Raw genomic sequence first — 17,349 nt, 5'->3', positions numbered from 1 at the left:
TGTGGGCTTCAGAAATGTGTTTAAAATTGTTTCAAAGTTCTTGAGTGCTGACTAGCTTATTGGGCAGTGTGGATACAGTATTGCTTGTCTCTATCCTTGTAATGAATTAAAATATTTTAATTTCAGGTAGAGGGGTTAGTAGCTTTACAGTTAATACACCAAGAGAGAAAGGACCTAATTTATCATATAATTCACTGTGCAATTGCCATAAGTTGAGCAAAAGGAGTAACTCCCCAGAGAGTCCCATCATAACTCACCAATGACGATGCACATATAGACCTAGTTTTTGACAAAGCTACAAGAGGCATTTGTTGCTTTTGTGGACTACACAGTCGTGGTTGTGTCTGTGGGCATTTGAAAAGTTGTCAAAAATACATGGCAATTCAATATTTGTCACTTTTTTTTTTAAGAAAATTGTCGAAATTGGGCAGTTCCAGATCTGACATTAAGGTTGCCGCAGGTGAGCAGATTTGCCAGGGCCTGGAAAAGGCATGTTTCTCTTTCCAATTTCTTTTCAGAGTAGTATAGGGTAGTAGGGACTCATGCTCTCTTTCTTCAGAGTAGTTTGGGGACTCTGGATCTCTCTTCAGAAGGGGCTCTGGAATGCCATCTTCAGAGTAGTATGGAGACTCTGGATCTCACTTTTCAGAATAGTAAGGGTACACTCTATCCATCTCCAAGTAGTATGGGGATTCTAGTGCAAAAAAATTTATGGCAAAAGGAACTGTCCTTGAGCAAACAGTTTTTTTATTTTTAGCCAAGTATGTTTTCCCATTTTTAGTGTATCTAAATTTATTTATGCCATACTACTATTCCTCCTAAGTTCTGACCCTGGTGTCCTGTTCGTTGCCATGAAATACTAATCTCCCTGTAGTCTTTGAGACAGTGAGTGGCAATGTTGGTTTTGCACAAAGTTTCTTGTAGTATGAGAATATCAGTGTGTATTTGATGTGCTGAAAATCCTTATTAAGAGTTTTTAATCTGGGTCAGTAGGGTCTGAGATGAGCTTGTCTTATACAATGGTACTTTGGGATTGTCTTATACAATGGCTGTGATTCTGGCATGTGGGGATGTCTTTGGGTTTTCTCACATTCTGATATGTTTTGAAGAACCCTTCAGATGTTTTCAGTGCAGCTTCATCTTGCTGTTGGTTTTGCAGTGTACTGTTTTGATAGATGTTAACAGTCAGAAGCCTGCTTTCTGGTCTTTCTCACAGTCCTCAAAAATGTATATTTGCAGATCCATAAAAAAATGCCAGCAGTCCAATGAGAAGAGACTGAGATCAACTGATAGATTAGTAAACCTAGCTAACAAGTGTAGGCATTTTAGCAAAGTTACCTGGCTAATGTATTGATGACTTTGGTTCTTTTTTGAATAATAAAGTGGAGTTCTTACCCTGAATATGTGACACATTGTGTGAGCTGGGTGGAAAAACCAATTCTTGGTACTGTTAGTTTGGGGTTTTGTTGGTTTTGTCTCTCTTCTGCTTTGTGTCCTGCCTGTTCTTTGTCTATTCTCCTTTACCATCTATCTATCCCACTGTTGTGTTTATTCCAGTAGCATTCAGGTAAATTTTTTCCCTCTTTGCTGGGGAAATTTGCTGTGTTGAATTGAACTTACTAGCTAAATGCAGATAGGCTATGCTAGCTGATCTCAGTTCTTTTGTTATTTTGAATTTACATCAATCTTATCCGGGTCACGGGAGCAGTAGCCTAAGCAAAGAGGGCCAGGTTTCCCTTTCCCCAGCCACCTCTTCTAGCTCTTCTGGGGGGATGCAGAAGCGTTCCCAGGACAGCCGAGAGATATAATCTCACCAGTGTGTCCTGGATCTTTCCCGGGGTCTCTTCCTAGTTGGACATGCCCAGGGAGGCACCCAGGGGGCATCCGGACCAGATACTCAAACCACCTGAACTAGCTCCTCTCTATGTGGAGGGGCAGCGATTCTACTCTGAGCCTCTCCCGGATTACCATATTCTGTACCTTATCTCTAAGGGAGAGCCCGGACACCCTGCAGAGAAAACTCCTTATAGCCGCATGTATTTGCAGTCTCCATTTTTTTGGTCACTACCCAGAGCTCGTGACCATAGGTAAGAGTCGGAACATAGATTGACCTGTAATTGAGAGCTTTGCCTTTTGGCTCAGCTCTCTCTTCACTACAATGGTCCAGTAAAGCATCCGCAACACTGTAGCCGCTGCCTGTCAATCTCTTGTTCCATCCTTCCCTCACCTGAGATACTTGAACTCCTCCACTTGAGGCAAGGACTCACTCCAGACCCAGAGAAGGCACTCCACCCTTCCTATGGTCTCAGTTTTAGAGGTGCTGATTCTCATTCTGGCTTTCTCACACTCAGCTGCAAACTGATCCAGGGACAACTGTAGGTCCTGGTATGATGATGCCAACAGGACCACATTATCCACAAAAAGGAGAAGCAGAATCCTGATGCCACCAATCCGGACCCCCTCCGCCACTTGGCTATACCGAGAAAATCTGTCCATAAAAGGTATGAACAGAATCTGTGATCAAGGGCGAAGTCTAACTCCCAGTTTGACTTACTGCTGGCCATGCGAGCCAAGCTCCTGCTCCATTTGTACAGGGACTGGATAGCCCGAAGCAGGGTCCATACCCTATACTCCTGGAGCAGCCCGCAGAGGAATCCCTGATGGATTCTCCAAATCCACAAAACACATGAGGACTGGTTGAGTGAACTCCCATACACCCTCAGGGACCCTCACAATGGTGAAAAGCTGGTACAATGTTCTACGACCAGGACGGAGCCCACATTGGTTCCTCTTGTAAATGAGATTTGATGATCGACCAGACTCTCTCCTCCAGTAACCCTGCATAGACATCCAGAGCCTTAAGGAACTTGGGGCAGATCTTATCCACCCCTGGAGTCTTTCCACCTACCACCTACCTTTCCACCCAGGGTAGTTTCACAATTACCCTGGTTACCTCAGCCTGATTGATGGGCAAACCCCGTCTAAGTCCTCCAGTTCTGCTTCCTCTGTAGAAGGTGTGATGGTGGGATTGAGAAGATCCCTGAAGTATTCCTTCCACCCCCTAATGACATCCCCAGTCGAGGTCAGCAGATACCCAGCCACACTGTATATTGTGTTGGTCTAGGAGCTGATCGAAAGTCACTTTCCATGGACTCACTGAACTCTTCTCAAGTTTTTGCCTTTGCCATGGTCAAAGCAGCAATCCGCTTGGCCCTCCTGTACTCGTCTGCTGCCTCCAGTCCCACAAGCCAACCATGCCCGATAGGACTCTTTCTTCAGCATGACAGCCTGCCTTATCCGAGGTGTCCACCATCAGGTTTGGGGATTGCCGCCACAACAGGCACAGACAACCTTGCGGCCACAGCTCAAGTCCGCCGCATTGACAATGGAGGCATGGAACACTCAATGACTCAATGTCTCCCTCGTTCAAAGTTCTACCTGATGTGGGAGTTAAAGATCTTTCTGACAGGTTTCTCTTCCAGACGTTCCCACCAAACCCTCATTATATGTTTGGGTCTGTCTGGCATCCTTGCCCGCCATCTGATCTAACTCACCACTAGGTGGTGATCGGTCGATAGCTCAGCTCTTCTCTTTACCAGAGTGTCCAAAACAAACGGTCGCAAGTCCGACGGCACAATACGTAAAATGTCTTGGTGCCATGTGCACTTATGAAATCCTCTGTGCTCAAATATGGTATTTGTCATGGACAGACTGTGGGAGGAACAGCCTCTCCAAAGTTATTTGACTTCTGTGTTCGTCAATCATGCCCTTCCAGGTCCTACTGTCATTGCCCACATGAGCATTGAAGTCCCCTAGAACAATGGAATCCCCAGGAGGGGCACCTTCCAGTAGAAGGTGTACTCTGGTACTTTGAACTGCCATTTGGTGTATAAGCACAAACAGAGCCCGTTCCCAATAATCCAGTAACCAATAATCAGTACGCCAAGGCCCCCGCCTTCGGCCACTGCCCGATTCATAATGTACTTAACCCCTAGTACCACCACTCCCACAGGTGGTGGGCCCATGGGAGAGTGGACCCATGTATCTACTTTGGGTTGTGCCCGGCCGGGTCCCATGGGTAGAGACCCAGCCACCAGGCGCTCACTAAGGAGCCCATCTCCCAGGCCTAGCTCCAGGTTGAGGCCCTGTAACCCTGATCCGGGCAAGGGTATCTGGGTCCTGTTATTTCTAAATTCTAAATGTATACTTATTATTCATATTTGATTTGATGGATGCCTAAAATTTGTCATTTCAGGATCGTAAGATAAGAAACAAGTGTGAATTACAGTAGCTGTGAATTTATGAATCCTCCGATTAATCTGGCTGTGATGTATCACCAGACTGATTAGATCAGAGAAACTAATTAAAAGTCACAATAGGCCAATTAGATGTCGGTGTTTCTGAATGTACAGTAGTGACAGTGTTGTGCCCTTTGACTGTGTTACAGGCAGGTTTATTTGGCAGTTTATAAGTTGGGCTGAGTGTACTGGATCACAGTAGAGAGCAATACAGAGTTTTGTGTGTGTGTGTGTGAGTGACTGAGTGGTGTATGTTGTTCTGCATTGGTGTGGTTGTCTTCTTGTGGGTGTGTGTGTGATGGGATGTTGCAGGTGGAGGCCCTTGTCTCTGAGGAAGACAGCTGTTTTGTGTGTTTTTGCGTGTGTCTGTATGTGTGTAGGCGGTGGCGTGCTGCTGGTTGAGGCCCTTCTCTCCGAGGATAACAGCGGTCCCCTGACTGTGCAGCTATACTCCCTCAACATGCTGGTTCAGACAGAAGGTCGAGAGCGTAAGGGTTCAGAGTACACCAGCCTCCTTACCGCTGTCGGATTCTCCACCATCCACATCTGCAGAGCTGGTAACATTTACAGCGTCATACTAGCTCTCAAGGGCTGACTCCAGCTGAGCATCTCCCAGTACTCAGCTCCTCCCTGCTCATCGACCAATCAAGCTGAAGGCTGGTGTGACAGCCATGGCATCTCACTGCACTGAGCTGTGTGGAGAGAGCAGAGCTCTTCCCACTGTGGCCAGACCAGTGCTGCTGCCCAGTGTCTGGTGATTACGGTGTGACCTTCAGTCTTGCTGTCCACCCTGCTGGCTTTTTATCAGGCTTGTCTGTAAGGAGAATTGGTGTAATTAAATATAGAATAAATAAAAGTAATAAAAAATGTTTTGCTGAAGATCACTTCTTTATATTTTCTTATTTTCTTGTACATTTTACATGACAAGACCTCTGGGTTCTCTTTCAGACTGTTTTGGTTATCAGAGGGTCCAGTAGATGTGCTCCACCTATTAGAAATTTGTCCTGCGATTACAGATTATAAAATACTCATGATACCATGGACCATGGCTTGAGCTTAAGATGGTTTATTCAGTGCTGAAACCTGCATTTGGATATTTGGTAATGAACAGAGAGCATATCTATCCATGGCTTTTCAGCTCTTGCAATGTAATCTGAGGCCACTGTTAAAAGACAGCCTCTGTAGGGATGACTGTAATAAGCCAGAGCTCAAGCACTATAAAGTAATTTCCATGTTAATTACCCAGTTTCCAATTAATTGCTGCACACTTAATTATCCGTTCCAAAGAAAAGAAAAAAACTATGCAAGACAGAATAAAGACATACAAAGTGTTTAGTTGAATGAAATCTATTCATTTCTCATCTCATGTTCTGTGTGTGAATAAGAACAGCAATGAATAGAGATGAGAAGTGTCACTGGGTTTGAAAGGCTGTAAGTGTCGTTAATCACCATTTACCTGAAATTACTCCACCTCATGAAACTATAGGTGACCATTTGATTGCTGCTGTTTGATGAAAGACAGTGTCAGCATCCTAACAGGGCAGTGGCTTGTTCCCATAGACCTGTCTCGACATGGTCCATGTCACGTTGGGATCTGCAACATGCCTGACCAGCGCCCGACCTTCAGAAAGAGTACAACAGTACAGCATGTTGACATTTCCAATTTTCTATCATTACACTCACGTTTAGTTCTCTTTCCCCGTTAAACACCTTCACTGTGCTCTGGTGAAACCAGCAAGAACCTAATTAGTTTTGTGTTTTTCTTGTGAGGGAGAGGGGTAGTTCTATAAGTAGACACCTTGCCGAAGGTTGTGGTTACAAAGGAAACAGGAATTATAGTATTGATGCAAAAGTGAGAAACAAATCAAAAGTCACAGTTTTAACATCAAAGTCACAGTGCCTCTGGATAATGTTTGTGTACACTCACCGGCCACTTTATTAGGTACACCGTGTTAGTATCGGGTTGAACCCCCTTTTTCTTTCAGAACTGCTTTAATCCTTTGTGGCATAGATTCAACAAGGTACTGAAAACATTCTGGTCCGTATTGATATGATAGCATCACACAGTTGCTGCAGATTTGTGGGATGTACATCCATGATGTGAATCTCCCGTTCCACCACATCCCAAATGTGATCTGAAGACTTTCGAGGCCATTGGAGATTGTCATGTTATTTATTTATTTATTTTTTAATGGCCCACCCCCCCCCCCCCCCCCCTCTTTGGAGGACCACTGTTTTTATGTACAGATCAAATGACAATTATAACAATTCTGTATAATATAGTGATGATAATATGCAAAGTGATAATTACTGGGGTTATGTGGACCAAGAAAAGAGGGGGAGAGAAAGGGAAAAGACAGAAGGGCAGGGGAAAAAAAAAAAACAACCAGCTCAAATGGCCAGTGCAAAGAAGAGCAGAAAGTGTACCCAAGACATATAGCACAAATGACTGTGATGTATGTGTGTGTGAGTGTGTGTTTATGTAAGTGCAACATAGTATACGTAAATGTACAGAATGTACTTGCCAGCAAGGGTAGAAAGCTGCGACAACATTCTCCCAGAGGCCAGAGGTAGGCAGAGAAAGTCCCGGGAATCCCACCCGCCCACGGCCCCCTGAGGAGCTGTGGAGTCCCAGGGCCACACATCCCAGTGACCCTCACATGCCCGCCTCCGCAGGCGGGAGAGGGAGACCCCGGACAGTGCCCCCTCCCCCCCCAGCCAAGGAGCGCAGGTCCAGGGGAACCAGAGGAAACAGAGCCGTCCCCCCCTCCGCCATGGGTCGGTAGCAAAGCCCCAACGCCGCGCCCCGGAAACCACCCACCACCCGGCAGGGACCCCTTCCCGCCGAGGAGCCCCCGAGCCGCCCCGGACCACAACCACCCAGGGGAGCGGGCCAACCGCCCCCACGCCGGAGCACCAAGCCAGGCCCCGGAACACCAAGGCGCACTGAGGGACAGACAGTGGTGAGGAGACGGGTGAGACCATGGTAGCAGGCCCACCTCGTCAACCTCTGGGTAACATGTCTGCCCCCCAGGATCCTAAATGTAAAAGGACTGTGTGTGTGTGTATGTGTATGTGTGGGGGGTGGGTGGGTGGGAATGCGTAGGCCCAGAGGAAATGGTCCTCTGGAAGAGGATAGCCAGAGATTGTCATGTTCAAGAAACCAGTTTTAGATGATTTGCACTTATGACATGGTGCGTTATCCTACTAGAAGTTGCCATCAAAAGATGGGTACACTGGTTATAAAAGGTTGGACATGGTCAGCAACAATACTCAGGCAGGTTATGGCATTGACACGATGCTCAATTGGTACTAATAGGCCCAAAGTGTGCCAGCAAAATATCCCCCACACCACTGCACCACCACCACCAGCCTGATCCATACAAGGCAAGATGGATCCATGTTTTCATGTTGTTGCCACCAAATTCTGACCCTACCATCCGAATGTTGCAGCAGTGTGACTCATCAGACCAGGCAGTTTTCCCAATCTTTTATTGTTCAATTTTGGTGAGCCTGTGTGAATCATGGCCTTAGTGGCACCCGGTGTGGTCTCCTGCTGCTGTAGCCCATCCGCCTCAAGGTTCAATGTGTTGTGCATTCAGAGATGCTCTTCTGCATGTCTCAGTTGTAATGACTGCTTATTTGAGTTACTGTTGCTGTTCTATCAGCCTGAACAGTCTGGAAATTCTCTTCTGACCTGTGGCATCAACAAGGCATTTTCTCTTTGTCTGACCATTCTCTGTAAACCCTAGGGATGGTTGTGCGTGAAAATCCCAGCAGAACAGCAGTTTCTAAAATACTCAGACGAGTCTGTCTGGCACCAACAACCATATCACATTCAAAGTCACTTAAATCAGCTTTCTTTCCCATTCTGATGCCCGGTTTAAACTGCAGATTGTTTTTGGCCATGTCTACATGCCTAAATACATTGAGTTGGTGCCATGTGATTGGCTGATTCAACATTTGCGTTAATGAGCAGTTGGAAAGGCGTACTTAATAAAGTGGCCAGCAGTGATGTCAGTAACGTTACCCTAATCTTACCACTTTTTTCGGTAATGAGTAATATAACGCGCTACTATTTCCAGTCCAGTAATCAGATTAAAGTTACTTATCCACGTTACTATTTTTATTTTCCCTAGTAAAAATATATATTTTTGCTTTCTTCTTGGCTCAGTTCTACATTTGCGTCTGACCGTAGTGCTCGACTCGAACCTGTGAGAGCGCGAGCATGTTTTACAAGTCATTTTTTGCAGTGTCCTCCCTGCAATATGTGATAGTATAAAGAAACTCCCCTCAAAAACAGGGGAAGGAACATTTACCTGAAGAATTTTAATGTTGCTTTGTGTTCCACGTTTGAAAAGTGCTGGAATTTTGACTAATGTAGCCTACTTTAAAATGCTTGAAATTTATCAATAAAGTTATCAATAAAGTTTCCCTCCTCTGGATTTTTGGATTAAGCAGTTTCTGCCAATAAAGTGAGTATTGGAAAAATAAATTTTGCTGCTGAATGCAACTACTAAAGTAACTTGTAATCTAACGTAGTTACTTTTAAAATCAAGTAATCAGTAAAGTAACTAAGTTACTTTTAAAAGGAGTAATCAGTAATCGGATTACTTTTTCAAGGTAACTAAGCCATCACTGGTGGCCAGTGAGTGTGTGTGTGTGTATGTGTGTGCATCCTTCCAAGCAGTGGCGGACTTTTTGGGGGCTCTAGGCGAATTTAGCTAGGGGGCCCATCAACATTAATATGCGAGAAATAAGTTCAGGTTCACACTACACGATTTTAAGCTGGTTTTTCAGTCGCCGACTGTTTTTTGTAGATCGCTGACAGAAACTGTGGTCGGAGGCAAATCGGCGATCACTCTGCGCTCGTTCAGTCGTGTAGTGTGAACTGCTGTAAGACGCTCGCCGAGCCGTCGCCGACTCATCGCAGACGACCGGCAGATATCTAGCATGTTTAATATCTAGCAGTCGGCGACTGAGAGTCAGGAGCAGCGTCTAGCTACAGCCAATGGGAACAGCGTCTAGCTACAGCCAATGGGAACAGCGTCTAGCTACAGCCAATGGGAACGCGGAGAGAGAACCGCGGCACCGCTGAAGATATTGCTGAAGAATGTAAAAAACTTTCAAGAAGGCTTTCAAAACAGTAACCCAGCAAACACACAAAATCCTCACCTTTCTTACAACTTTACTACAACACTGTGTTTAAGTTATAGTGACAGCACTGGAGAAATAGTGCAATTGATTCACTGGAACGGAGAGATGAAATAATTCTAGCAACTTGGGACTATGGAGTGTTTAAACGGTAAAAAAATAATAATAACGAAAATGTGGAGTACATGTACATTGTTTTTTTCTTCTACGTGGTGTTGCTGGTTCTCGTGAGAGTTTCGTTTTCGTGTTCTCGTGTTTATGGACGGCAGCCAGATGAGTCGGCGATTCCCCAGTCGTGTAATTCGTGAGCCCGCGTCGCCGATCAGTCATGTAGTGTGAAAGCCACAACAACTGAAAGACTCGCGATTACAGCACAACTAGTCATGTAGTGCGAACGGCACAAAAACGTGTGAACCTGGCTTAATCAGGGGGCCCCTACAGTGGGTTGCAGTGGGAGGGGCCCAAGGCAGTTGCCTAGCCACGCCTCTATGCAAAGACCGCCTCTGCTTCCAAGAGCCGAATTGAACCCTCCCAAAAAATCATATATATAAACATGTATAGAAATGATGATTGACTAAGGTGGAAGTATTCCACTGTGCCTGGAAGTAGAGGTCTGCGCGGGACTGCTTTTTTAATCCCGCTCCCGCCAAAAAATCGCTTGTTTTAATCCTGCTCCCGCCCGCACCTGCATGTTTTAATCCTGCTCCCGCCCGCACCTGCATGTTTTAGTCCTGCTCCCGCCCGCACCGGCCAAAAAATTGTATATCGCGATCGATCGCCAGTGGAGGGCGACATAGATATGGATCGGAGGTAAATAAACTAGATTTTTTTTTCTCGCCGTGTGAAATCGGAAGTGTGGCGTGTGAGCGTGTGAAGACGGTCAAATGCGTGTGTCACACGCTCAATGCGTGAGACTTGAGAGCCCTGGTTTTAATCCAAGAATTTCAATAGCTTTAAAAAAACAGTGCACAGTGCTCTGCCTTGAAGACCGCCACTTTTTTTTTGAAGACCGCGTCCGTGTTAACCGTGTTAAGGTAATTTGCCTTAGACGTTGCAGAGGCGACAGCAGTACATTTAAAATAACATGTTATCTACAATTTAAACTGCTGTATGTTTTCGTAGTCCAGCCCGGATTTTCTGGGACAAGTTGGTTTTTTTCTGATCTCCGCTGCATACTGTCAGCCCGCACCAGCTGGCCCAGTCCGCGGCCCGGTCTAACTCATTCATGTGTTTACAGGCTCAGTCCGCGGCCGCGCTGAGCAGGTTAGTCTGACTGGAGCGGGGGAGGTAATAACACCGTTAAACAGCAGCGTGACTACGGGCCGCAGTGCGCGGCAGTGGCTCCTCCACGGGCCGAGTTAAACCACTGACGGCCAGTGGCCCGGCGGCCCACCGGCCCACTAACCCATCGGCCCACCGGGGAAATCCCCGGTAGCAATGTATGCCAGTCCGCCCCTGCTTTCTGATATCTATCACAACAAGCAAATGGTAGACAATTTCCATCTCCATTAATTACAATGGAATATTACTTCCATACATCAGACTTTCCTGTAGTTGGCTTAATTGTGGTGTATTCGCCTGTTTTAATTGAATTTTCCACAGCTGAAACTGACCGTATACAGTCTCTGTCATTTCAGTATCAAAATGACGCACACTTCATGTTCACGTGATCAGTTGCTTAGCCAATATTTTGAATTAGTTTATTGCTTACTTACTGAATGATTAGTTGTTTTCGTCCTGTTCCTTATGCATGGAAATCATTGCGTTGTTATTATAATTTTCTAGACTATTTATTAATTTGCTGGATTTGTCTACATGTAGCCTATATGTGGTCCCGCTCCCGCATCGCCTGGACTAATTAAACTCCGCCAATAACAATTAAATTCTGTCCCGCGCCGCAAGATATTCTGACGGGAGTGCAGATCTCTACCTGGAAGGATAGCCTTATTGAGTACAAAAAAGCACTCACTAAAGCAAGCTCAGCATACTTAGCCTCATTGATTGAGAAAAATAAAAACAATTCTAGATTTCTTTTTAGTACTATTTCTAAACTTGAACCTCAGATTCCAGGAAACATAACTAGTAATGTCTATGGATTTCTTTGATAATAAAATAGAGAATATTAGACAAAATGTAAAACATTTTATAGTTAATTCATCTGGGGCCTCTTGTAGAAAGGCTTGCATAGATTTCTTACTGAAAATTGGCGTAAGCAAAAAAAAAATGTATGTATCAAAACGTGCTTACGCCGGAATCCACGCACATTTCTTTTGTACATCCCAATCAATGTGGAATTGAGCGCACACTAGAGAGTGGCTGACTCCTACTGTGAAACGCCCCCCTATAAATATGCAAATTCATTTAAATTTGCCCTGCACCGGAGGAGTTTCCTCTCTGATCTATTACAAACCATGTCTAAATGGGGAAAGAAGAGGACCTTAACCGAATGTGAAGTGGAGACGCTCATGAATGAGGTAGAGGCGTGGAAAAAATGTTTGTTTGGCAAGCGTTGTCAGCACCTGTAAAGGAACTGGCAATGCGCCACTCCTCGCCATTTCTCTCTCCAAAACTGGACCCAACTCAGCACAGAGTTCCAAGAGGACAGCTCTTGGAAATCTGAAACGGCTTATGAGCCAGTCATCATCATGGGCCAAAAAATCATAATGGTCACGGAAAACGCGCTCTCTGCGAATTCGGCCATTAATAATAATAATAATAATAATAAAGTTCCATTTGTATAGCGCCTTTCAAGGTGCTCAAGGACGCTCTCCATATGTAGAAAACAAAAATATGCAAACTAACAAACAACAATACAAAAACAGGCAACACCAATACAAACAGACAAAATAAATTGAAACTGGTCTAGGATGAAGAGTTTAGGTGAAAATTTTTAGTTTTTAGTTATATTTTGAATGAATTGAGAGATGAAGAGAGACGGAGTGATGGCGGGAGAGAGTTCCAAAGTGTTGGGGCAGACACACTGAATGATCAACACCCCATAGTGCTTAACTTATATCTAGGGACAACAAGGAGACCGGTGTCAGAAGAACGCAGTCTACGTGTTGGGACATAATGGTGGAGGAGGTTGGCCAGATATAAGGGTGCCACACCAGTTAGTGTTTTAAATGTAAGCACTAGGAGTTTGTACTGGATACACAGGTGTACAGGGAGGCAGTGGAGACGTTCTAATACTGGTGTTATGTGCTCGTATTTTCTGGTTTGAGATAAAACACGAGCAGCAGCATTCTGAATGGACTGAAGGGGTCGAAGGGATTTAGAGGGAAGCCCATAGAGGAGGGAGTTACAGTAATCTAACTTTGAAGTAATGAGTGCATGCACCAGGATCTCAGCAGATTTTGGAGAAAGGCGGGAGATATTGCAAAGTTGTAAAAAAGCAGATTTACTAAGTCAGCGTATATGTGGTTCGAACGACAGAAATGGGTCAAACAAGAATCTGAGGTTACTGGCTGTAGGTGATGAGTCAATATGGGTATCATCAACAGAGAGGGATGTATTGGCAAGGGACTGGACCACAGATTTAGTACCGATACTCGCTCTTATGAGCATTTAATTGGAGGAAGTTGGAGCGCAACAATAGAATCGAAGTGATGAGGGGAAATTTAGTGGATTCCAGGGCAGAGAAAAATGTAGTTGAATCAATGGATGAAAGACTACAGTAAGTGACAGATTTAGTGGAGTGGAGTTCAGTGTGTAGTGCAATATGTGATGTAATTAGCAGGTGATCCGATATAGCAAGGTCATGACCATTAGCAATATCTTCCAGTAATGCCAACGCTGCCATCTCCCAAGAACTCCAGCACAACATTTCATGCATGTTTATATAATCTAGGCTAAGTGGAAACACGTTGAATGATTATTTCAGCAAGGCAATGAAATAGTTTGATAAATTTACTGTTTAATTGTCTGGTTAATTTATTTTACACAATAAGGGCCTACTACAGTATGTGCGTAAAGGATATGCATCACCTCTAAGTGTCGCTAAATGACGAAAACACATTAGAAACATGCATACGCCTGAAGAGAAAGTGTCGTGGGGGTAGGCACTTTCTCACGTTCAAATCACATTTAGTACATCTGACTGTTTGGCTGAAACATAGCGTACGCAATGTTTTGTACGTACGCACCGTTCGTACATGAGGCCCCTGGTGTGTCATATGTTTTGGTTGATATTGAGCAAAATTTTGCATTAGGAGAAACGCTTGAAGCTTTTCATTCACTCCCATAGCCAGAATATGAGAAAATAATTTCTTCATTAAATTCTACTACTTGTACATTAGACTCAATTCCCTCAAAATTACTCAAGGAAGTATTACCTTGTAAACTAGCGGTCATTAAATCGCTGATCAAGAAACCAAATCTTGATCCAACTACTATCTAGTTATAGACCCATTTCAAACCCATCATAAAAAGCTGTAGCCCAACAATTCTGCTTATACCTGCACCCACCCCTCTCTGCATGTCGGAGGATCTGCTGTGGAAGTGGTTTCCTACAGCTACAGGTATTTTGGTGTGCACCTGGGTGACAACCTCAGCTGAAGCAACAACACTTCCAGTCTCGTCAGGAAAGCTCATCAGTGGCTTTATTTTCTCAGGCGGCTGAGACGAGCTGGACTCGGGAGCTCAGTTCTCTCCTTCTACAGATGTGTGGTGGAGAGCGTACTGTGCTCCAATATCAACATGTGGCACGGAAGCTGCTCGGCTGCAGACAGGAAAGCTCTGCAGAGGGTGGTGAAGGCTGCACAGAGGACTGTTGAAGTCAGCCTCCCCACCACCACAGACATCTACACCTCCAGATGCAGGAGGAGGGCCGCCTGCATCATGAAGGACCCCACACACCCAGGACACCCACTTTTTGTCCCGCTTCCCTCAGGCAGGAGGCTGCGGAGCATTAAGTGCAGAACTTCCCATCTGAGGAACAGCTTCATCCCGGAAGCTGTCAGACTCACAAACTAAATGAGAACCAGCACTCAGTTGGTCTCTCTGACAATCTGCAATTTACACAAGGACACTTTACCCATGGTCACTTTTTTTTCTTCAAACAGTACTCAGATTTATTTATTTGTTACAGATTTATTTTTACTCTACTTATTCCATTTTATTTTTATCTTATTTATTTTTAAAATTCTATTCTATTTTTATTATATTGCTGCTATTGGGGTAAAAACTGGGACTCTGGGTTCAAAATTTCGTTCCACCTCATGTACCACATGTGATGTGAATGACAATGAAGTCTCCTTGAATCCTTTCGTTGTTTAATTCTTACTTAACAAACTGCTATCAGTTGTACTCAATAATATCTCCTCCAAACACAAAAATGGCCTGCAAGGCTCCATCTTAGGACCACTATTATTTACATTATACATGCTACCATTGGGAATAGTTATAAACAAACATGATATCACTGCTATGCAGATGACACCCAAATTTACATATCAGCCAAGCTGATGACAAACCCAGTTTAGGAAAAACTGAGGCCTGCGTAAGAGATGCTAAATGCTGGATGTTGCTAAACTTCCTCCACTTAAAGGTGACAAAACAAGATGTTCTCTTTCTGAGCCCAAAGGTCGCATGACATAAAATACCAGATCTAATGCTAAATCTCGCAGACTACCCCATTACACCTGGCTCAGTACCCAAAAATCTCGGCATCATACTTGACTCTGACCTATCATTTGATAAATACATAGATAATACTACTTGGATAGCCTTCCACATTTGCGTAAGATTGCCAAGCTAAGAAATGCATTAACACAGCATGAGGCAGAAAGATTTGTACACACCTTTGTTAGCTCCAGATTAGATTACTGTAACTAATTACTGTCAGGATGCTCAAATAGGAATCTAAATAAACTTCAAATAGTTCAAAATGCCGCAGCCAGAGTTTTGAGTAGAACTAGAAAATTCAATCATATCAGGCCAGTCCTATCAGCCTTGTAACCTTAAATAAAGGTTACAGATCCAGTGGTTCATGGGCGAAGGGTTTTATGGTAAACTGGGGCACTGGTGCTGTCATCCTGTCACTGCACGTGATCACTCAAGTTTGTTGAGGGTGTAGTGGATGGATGCCAATGTCTCAGAATGTTCCCAAGCTCTGAGAATTTTCTGTGTTACCTTCTGGTTCTGCCTTTTTAGCTAGGCTTTTTAGCTATTTCCTCTGTCCTGCATATGATCCTATACAGAGCTAATTTCCCTCTTTTCTTTGTCCAAATGGCTGCCCACTTACCTGAGAAATACTGATAAGAGGAGAGACAAGCCATTTCCAAGATCCACCCTGGGCCAGCCACCTCCTGCGTAACCAGCTATGATGAAGGATGAACACCAGGAACTGCAGGGTTTTTAAGGAAGAGGATAAATGAAGAACAGGTGTGTGGCAGAGGAGGTGTCAGGTGTAGGTAGGCGACTGTGTGAACGAGGGAGTGTGCAAGAGGCGGAGCATTGGGTTGTGGGTCCTGGGATATCCACTGAATCCCAGGATTGGCCTAACATGACAAGATATCAAAAAATGTATTGTTTCAGATTATACTACCCTAATATATAATGGGTCACAGATCAGGAAATGCAATACTATATGTAAATAATTCAATTGGCTCTTAAAGTATAGTAGTTGCAGATCACTTATTAATCAGCAGAAGTGTCCACTGAGATAATGTCTGCTTCTACAGTTTTCAATGTTATTTAAGACTAATTTAAGATAAAATCTGCTTTCAGTGTGAAGGAGAGATGCAGCACTGAGCCCAAAGTGCTAAAATCATCTGCACACCAGAAAAAAAAACTATGTTGAGTTGTGCCTTCATCTCTTTGTATAGGTCACATGGTCTTAATAGCTGTCAGGGTATATCTGATGGTACATAGATCATTGTTATGAAGTGTGGGGCCCTTTTATAAGCAGATGGCAATAATTTGTTTCCTCATACAGAGGTACATGTAAGGATGCTTTAGGACAACAAGATCATTTATTTGAGCACACAGAGCTTGTCTATGATCAGACCACTTTATTGAGCACTAGTCTATGATCAGACCACTTTATTTTTTTTCACTTATTCAAGTGCCTTTTTGTCATTCCCCACCACAGGCACTTGACTGGAGTGCTTTGTCAAATAGCAGACCTTATTATCATAGTTCACATGAAGCAGACCCTATTATCATAGTTCACGAACTTGCTTTCAAATGTCAAGTCATTCATTGCTGTCTCACTCTTTTGCCACAGAGAAAAGCAAAAGACCACACCAGTCATAAACAACCCATTTTGTCCCTTAGCCAGGGTACAACATCAATGGATCTATGTGCATGTCTTCAAAAGAACATTTAATACAAGATTTATGAGGTATCTTGAAGAACTTCTTTCTGCAGAATAAACATGTTTGTAAGTACAGGCTCTATGTAATATGTAATTTTTGTAATATGTAATATTTGCCATTGCTATTCTGAAGCCTTAAAATGACATCTGCTTCTCCAGAGCTGTATCTGAACAGTAGTTAGCATGTTACTCTCTGTCTTTTTCTTATATCTGCGACAGGCTTTTATGAGTCATGTCACATCACAGAGCTGAAACTCCTGGAAAGGCCATAGTGGCTCTCTCTCATATGCTAGCTAAATACTCACTTTCAGAAGCTCATTGATTGCCTTACTTTGAAAATGTTCATTATTAGTTAAGAATCCAAGATAGGGCAGTACATTTAAATATTATAATCTCACAAACAAAGATGTTTTTTATATAAGGTTGTGTCATGTGAATGAAGGCCAACATCTTTGTTCAGTCTTGGCTTGTTACCGTATTATTTGTCTTGGTCTTTTAGCCTCTTTTTTAAAAACGTACCCTCAGAAGCAGGCACAGGTGAACAAAAATGGCAGAGACTGTCATATACTTCTTCAAGAC

General features: G+C 43.9%; 1 protein-coding gene and 1 long non-coding RNA gene across 2 annotated transcripts in view; one reads left to right on the top strand and one right to left on the bottom strand.

Annotated features, from left to right (window-relative positions):
• The window catches only part of asmt (acetylserotonin O-methyltransferase), a 55,295-nt gene extending 50,171 nt beyond the window's left edge, over window positions 1-5,124 (top strand). The window contains exon 8 of the mRNA XM_077002015.1: window positions 4,679-5,124. Within this exon, the coding sequence (XP_076858130.1) occupies window positions 4,679-4,893 (215 nt within the window). The 3' untranslated portion in view covers window positions 4,894-5,124. The remainder of the gene's footprint in view (window positions 1-4,678) is intronic.
• On the bottom strand, window positions 5,025-15,726 carry LOC143512098 (uncharacterized). Its single transcript, XR_013130365.1, has 3 exons — window positions 15,697-15,726; window positions 5,755-5,919; window positions 5,025-5,112 (listed from the first exon to the last, which is right to left on the bottom strand). It is a non-coding gene; the product is annotated as an uncharacterized LOC143512098 (long non-coding RNA).
• Between the last annotated feature and the right edge of the window lie 1,623 nt (window positions 15,727-17,349).

The sequence above is a fragment of the Brachyhypopomus gauderio genome, chromosome 4 (genome assembly GCF_052324685.1).
Source record: "Brachyhypopomus gauderio isolate BG-103 chromosome 4, BGAUD_0.2, whole genome shotgun sequence".
NCBI classification, from domain to species: Eukaryota; Metazoa; Chordata; class Actinopteri; order Gymnotiformes; family Hypopomidae; genus Brachyhypopomus; species Brachyhypopomus gauderio.
The sequence above is the reverse complement of the archived record's forward strand: the minus strand, read 5'-3'. Positions and strand labels throughout refer to the sequence as shown.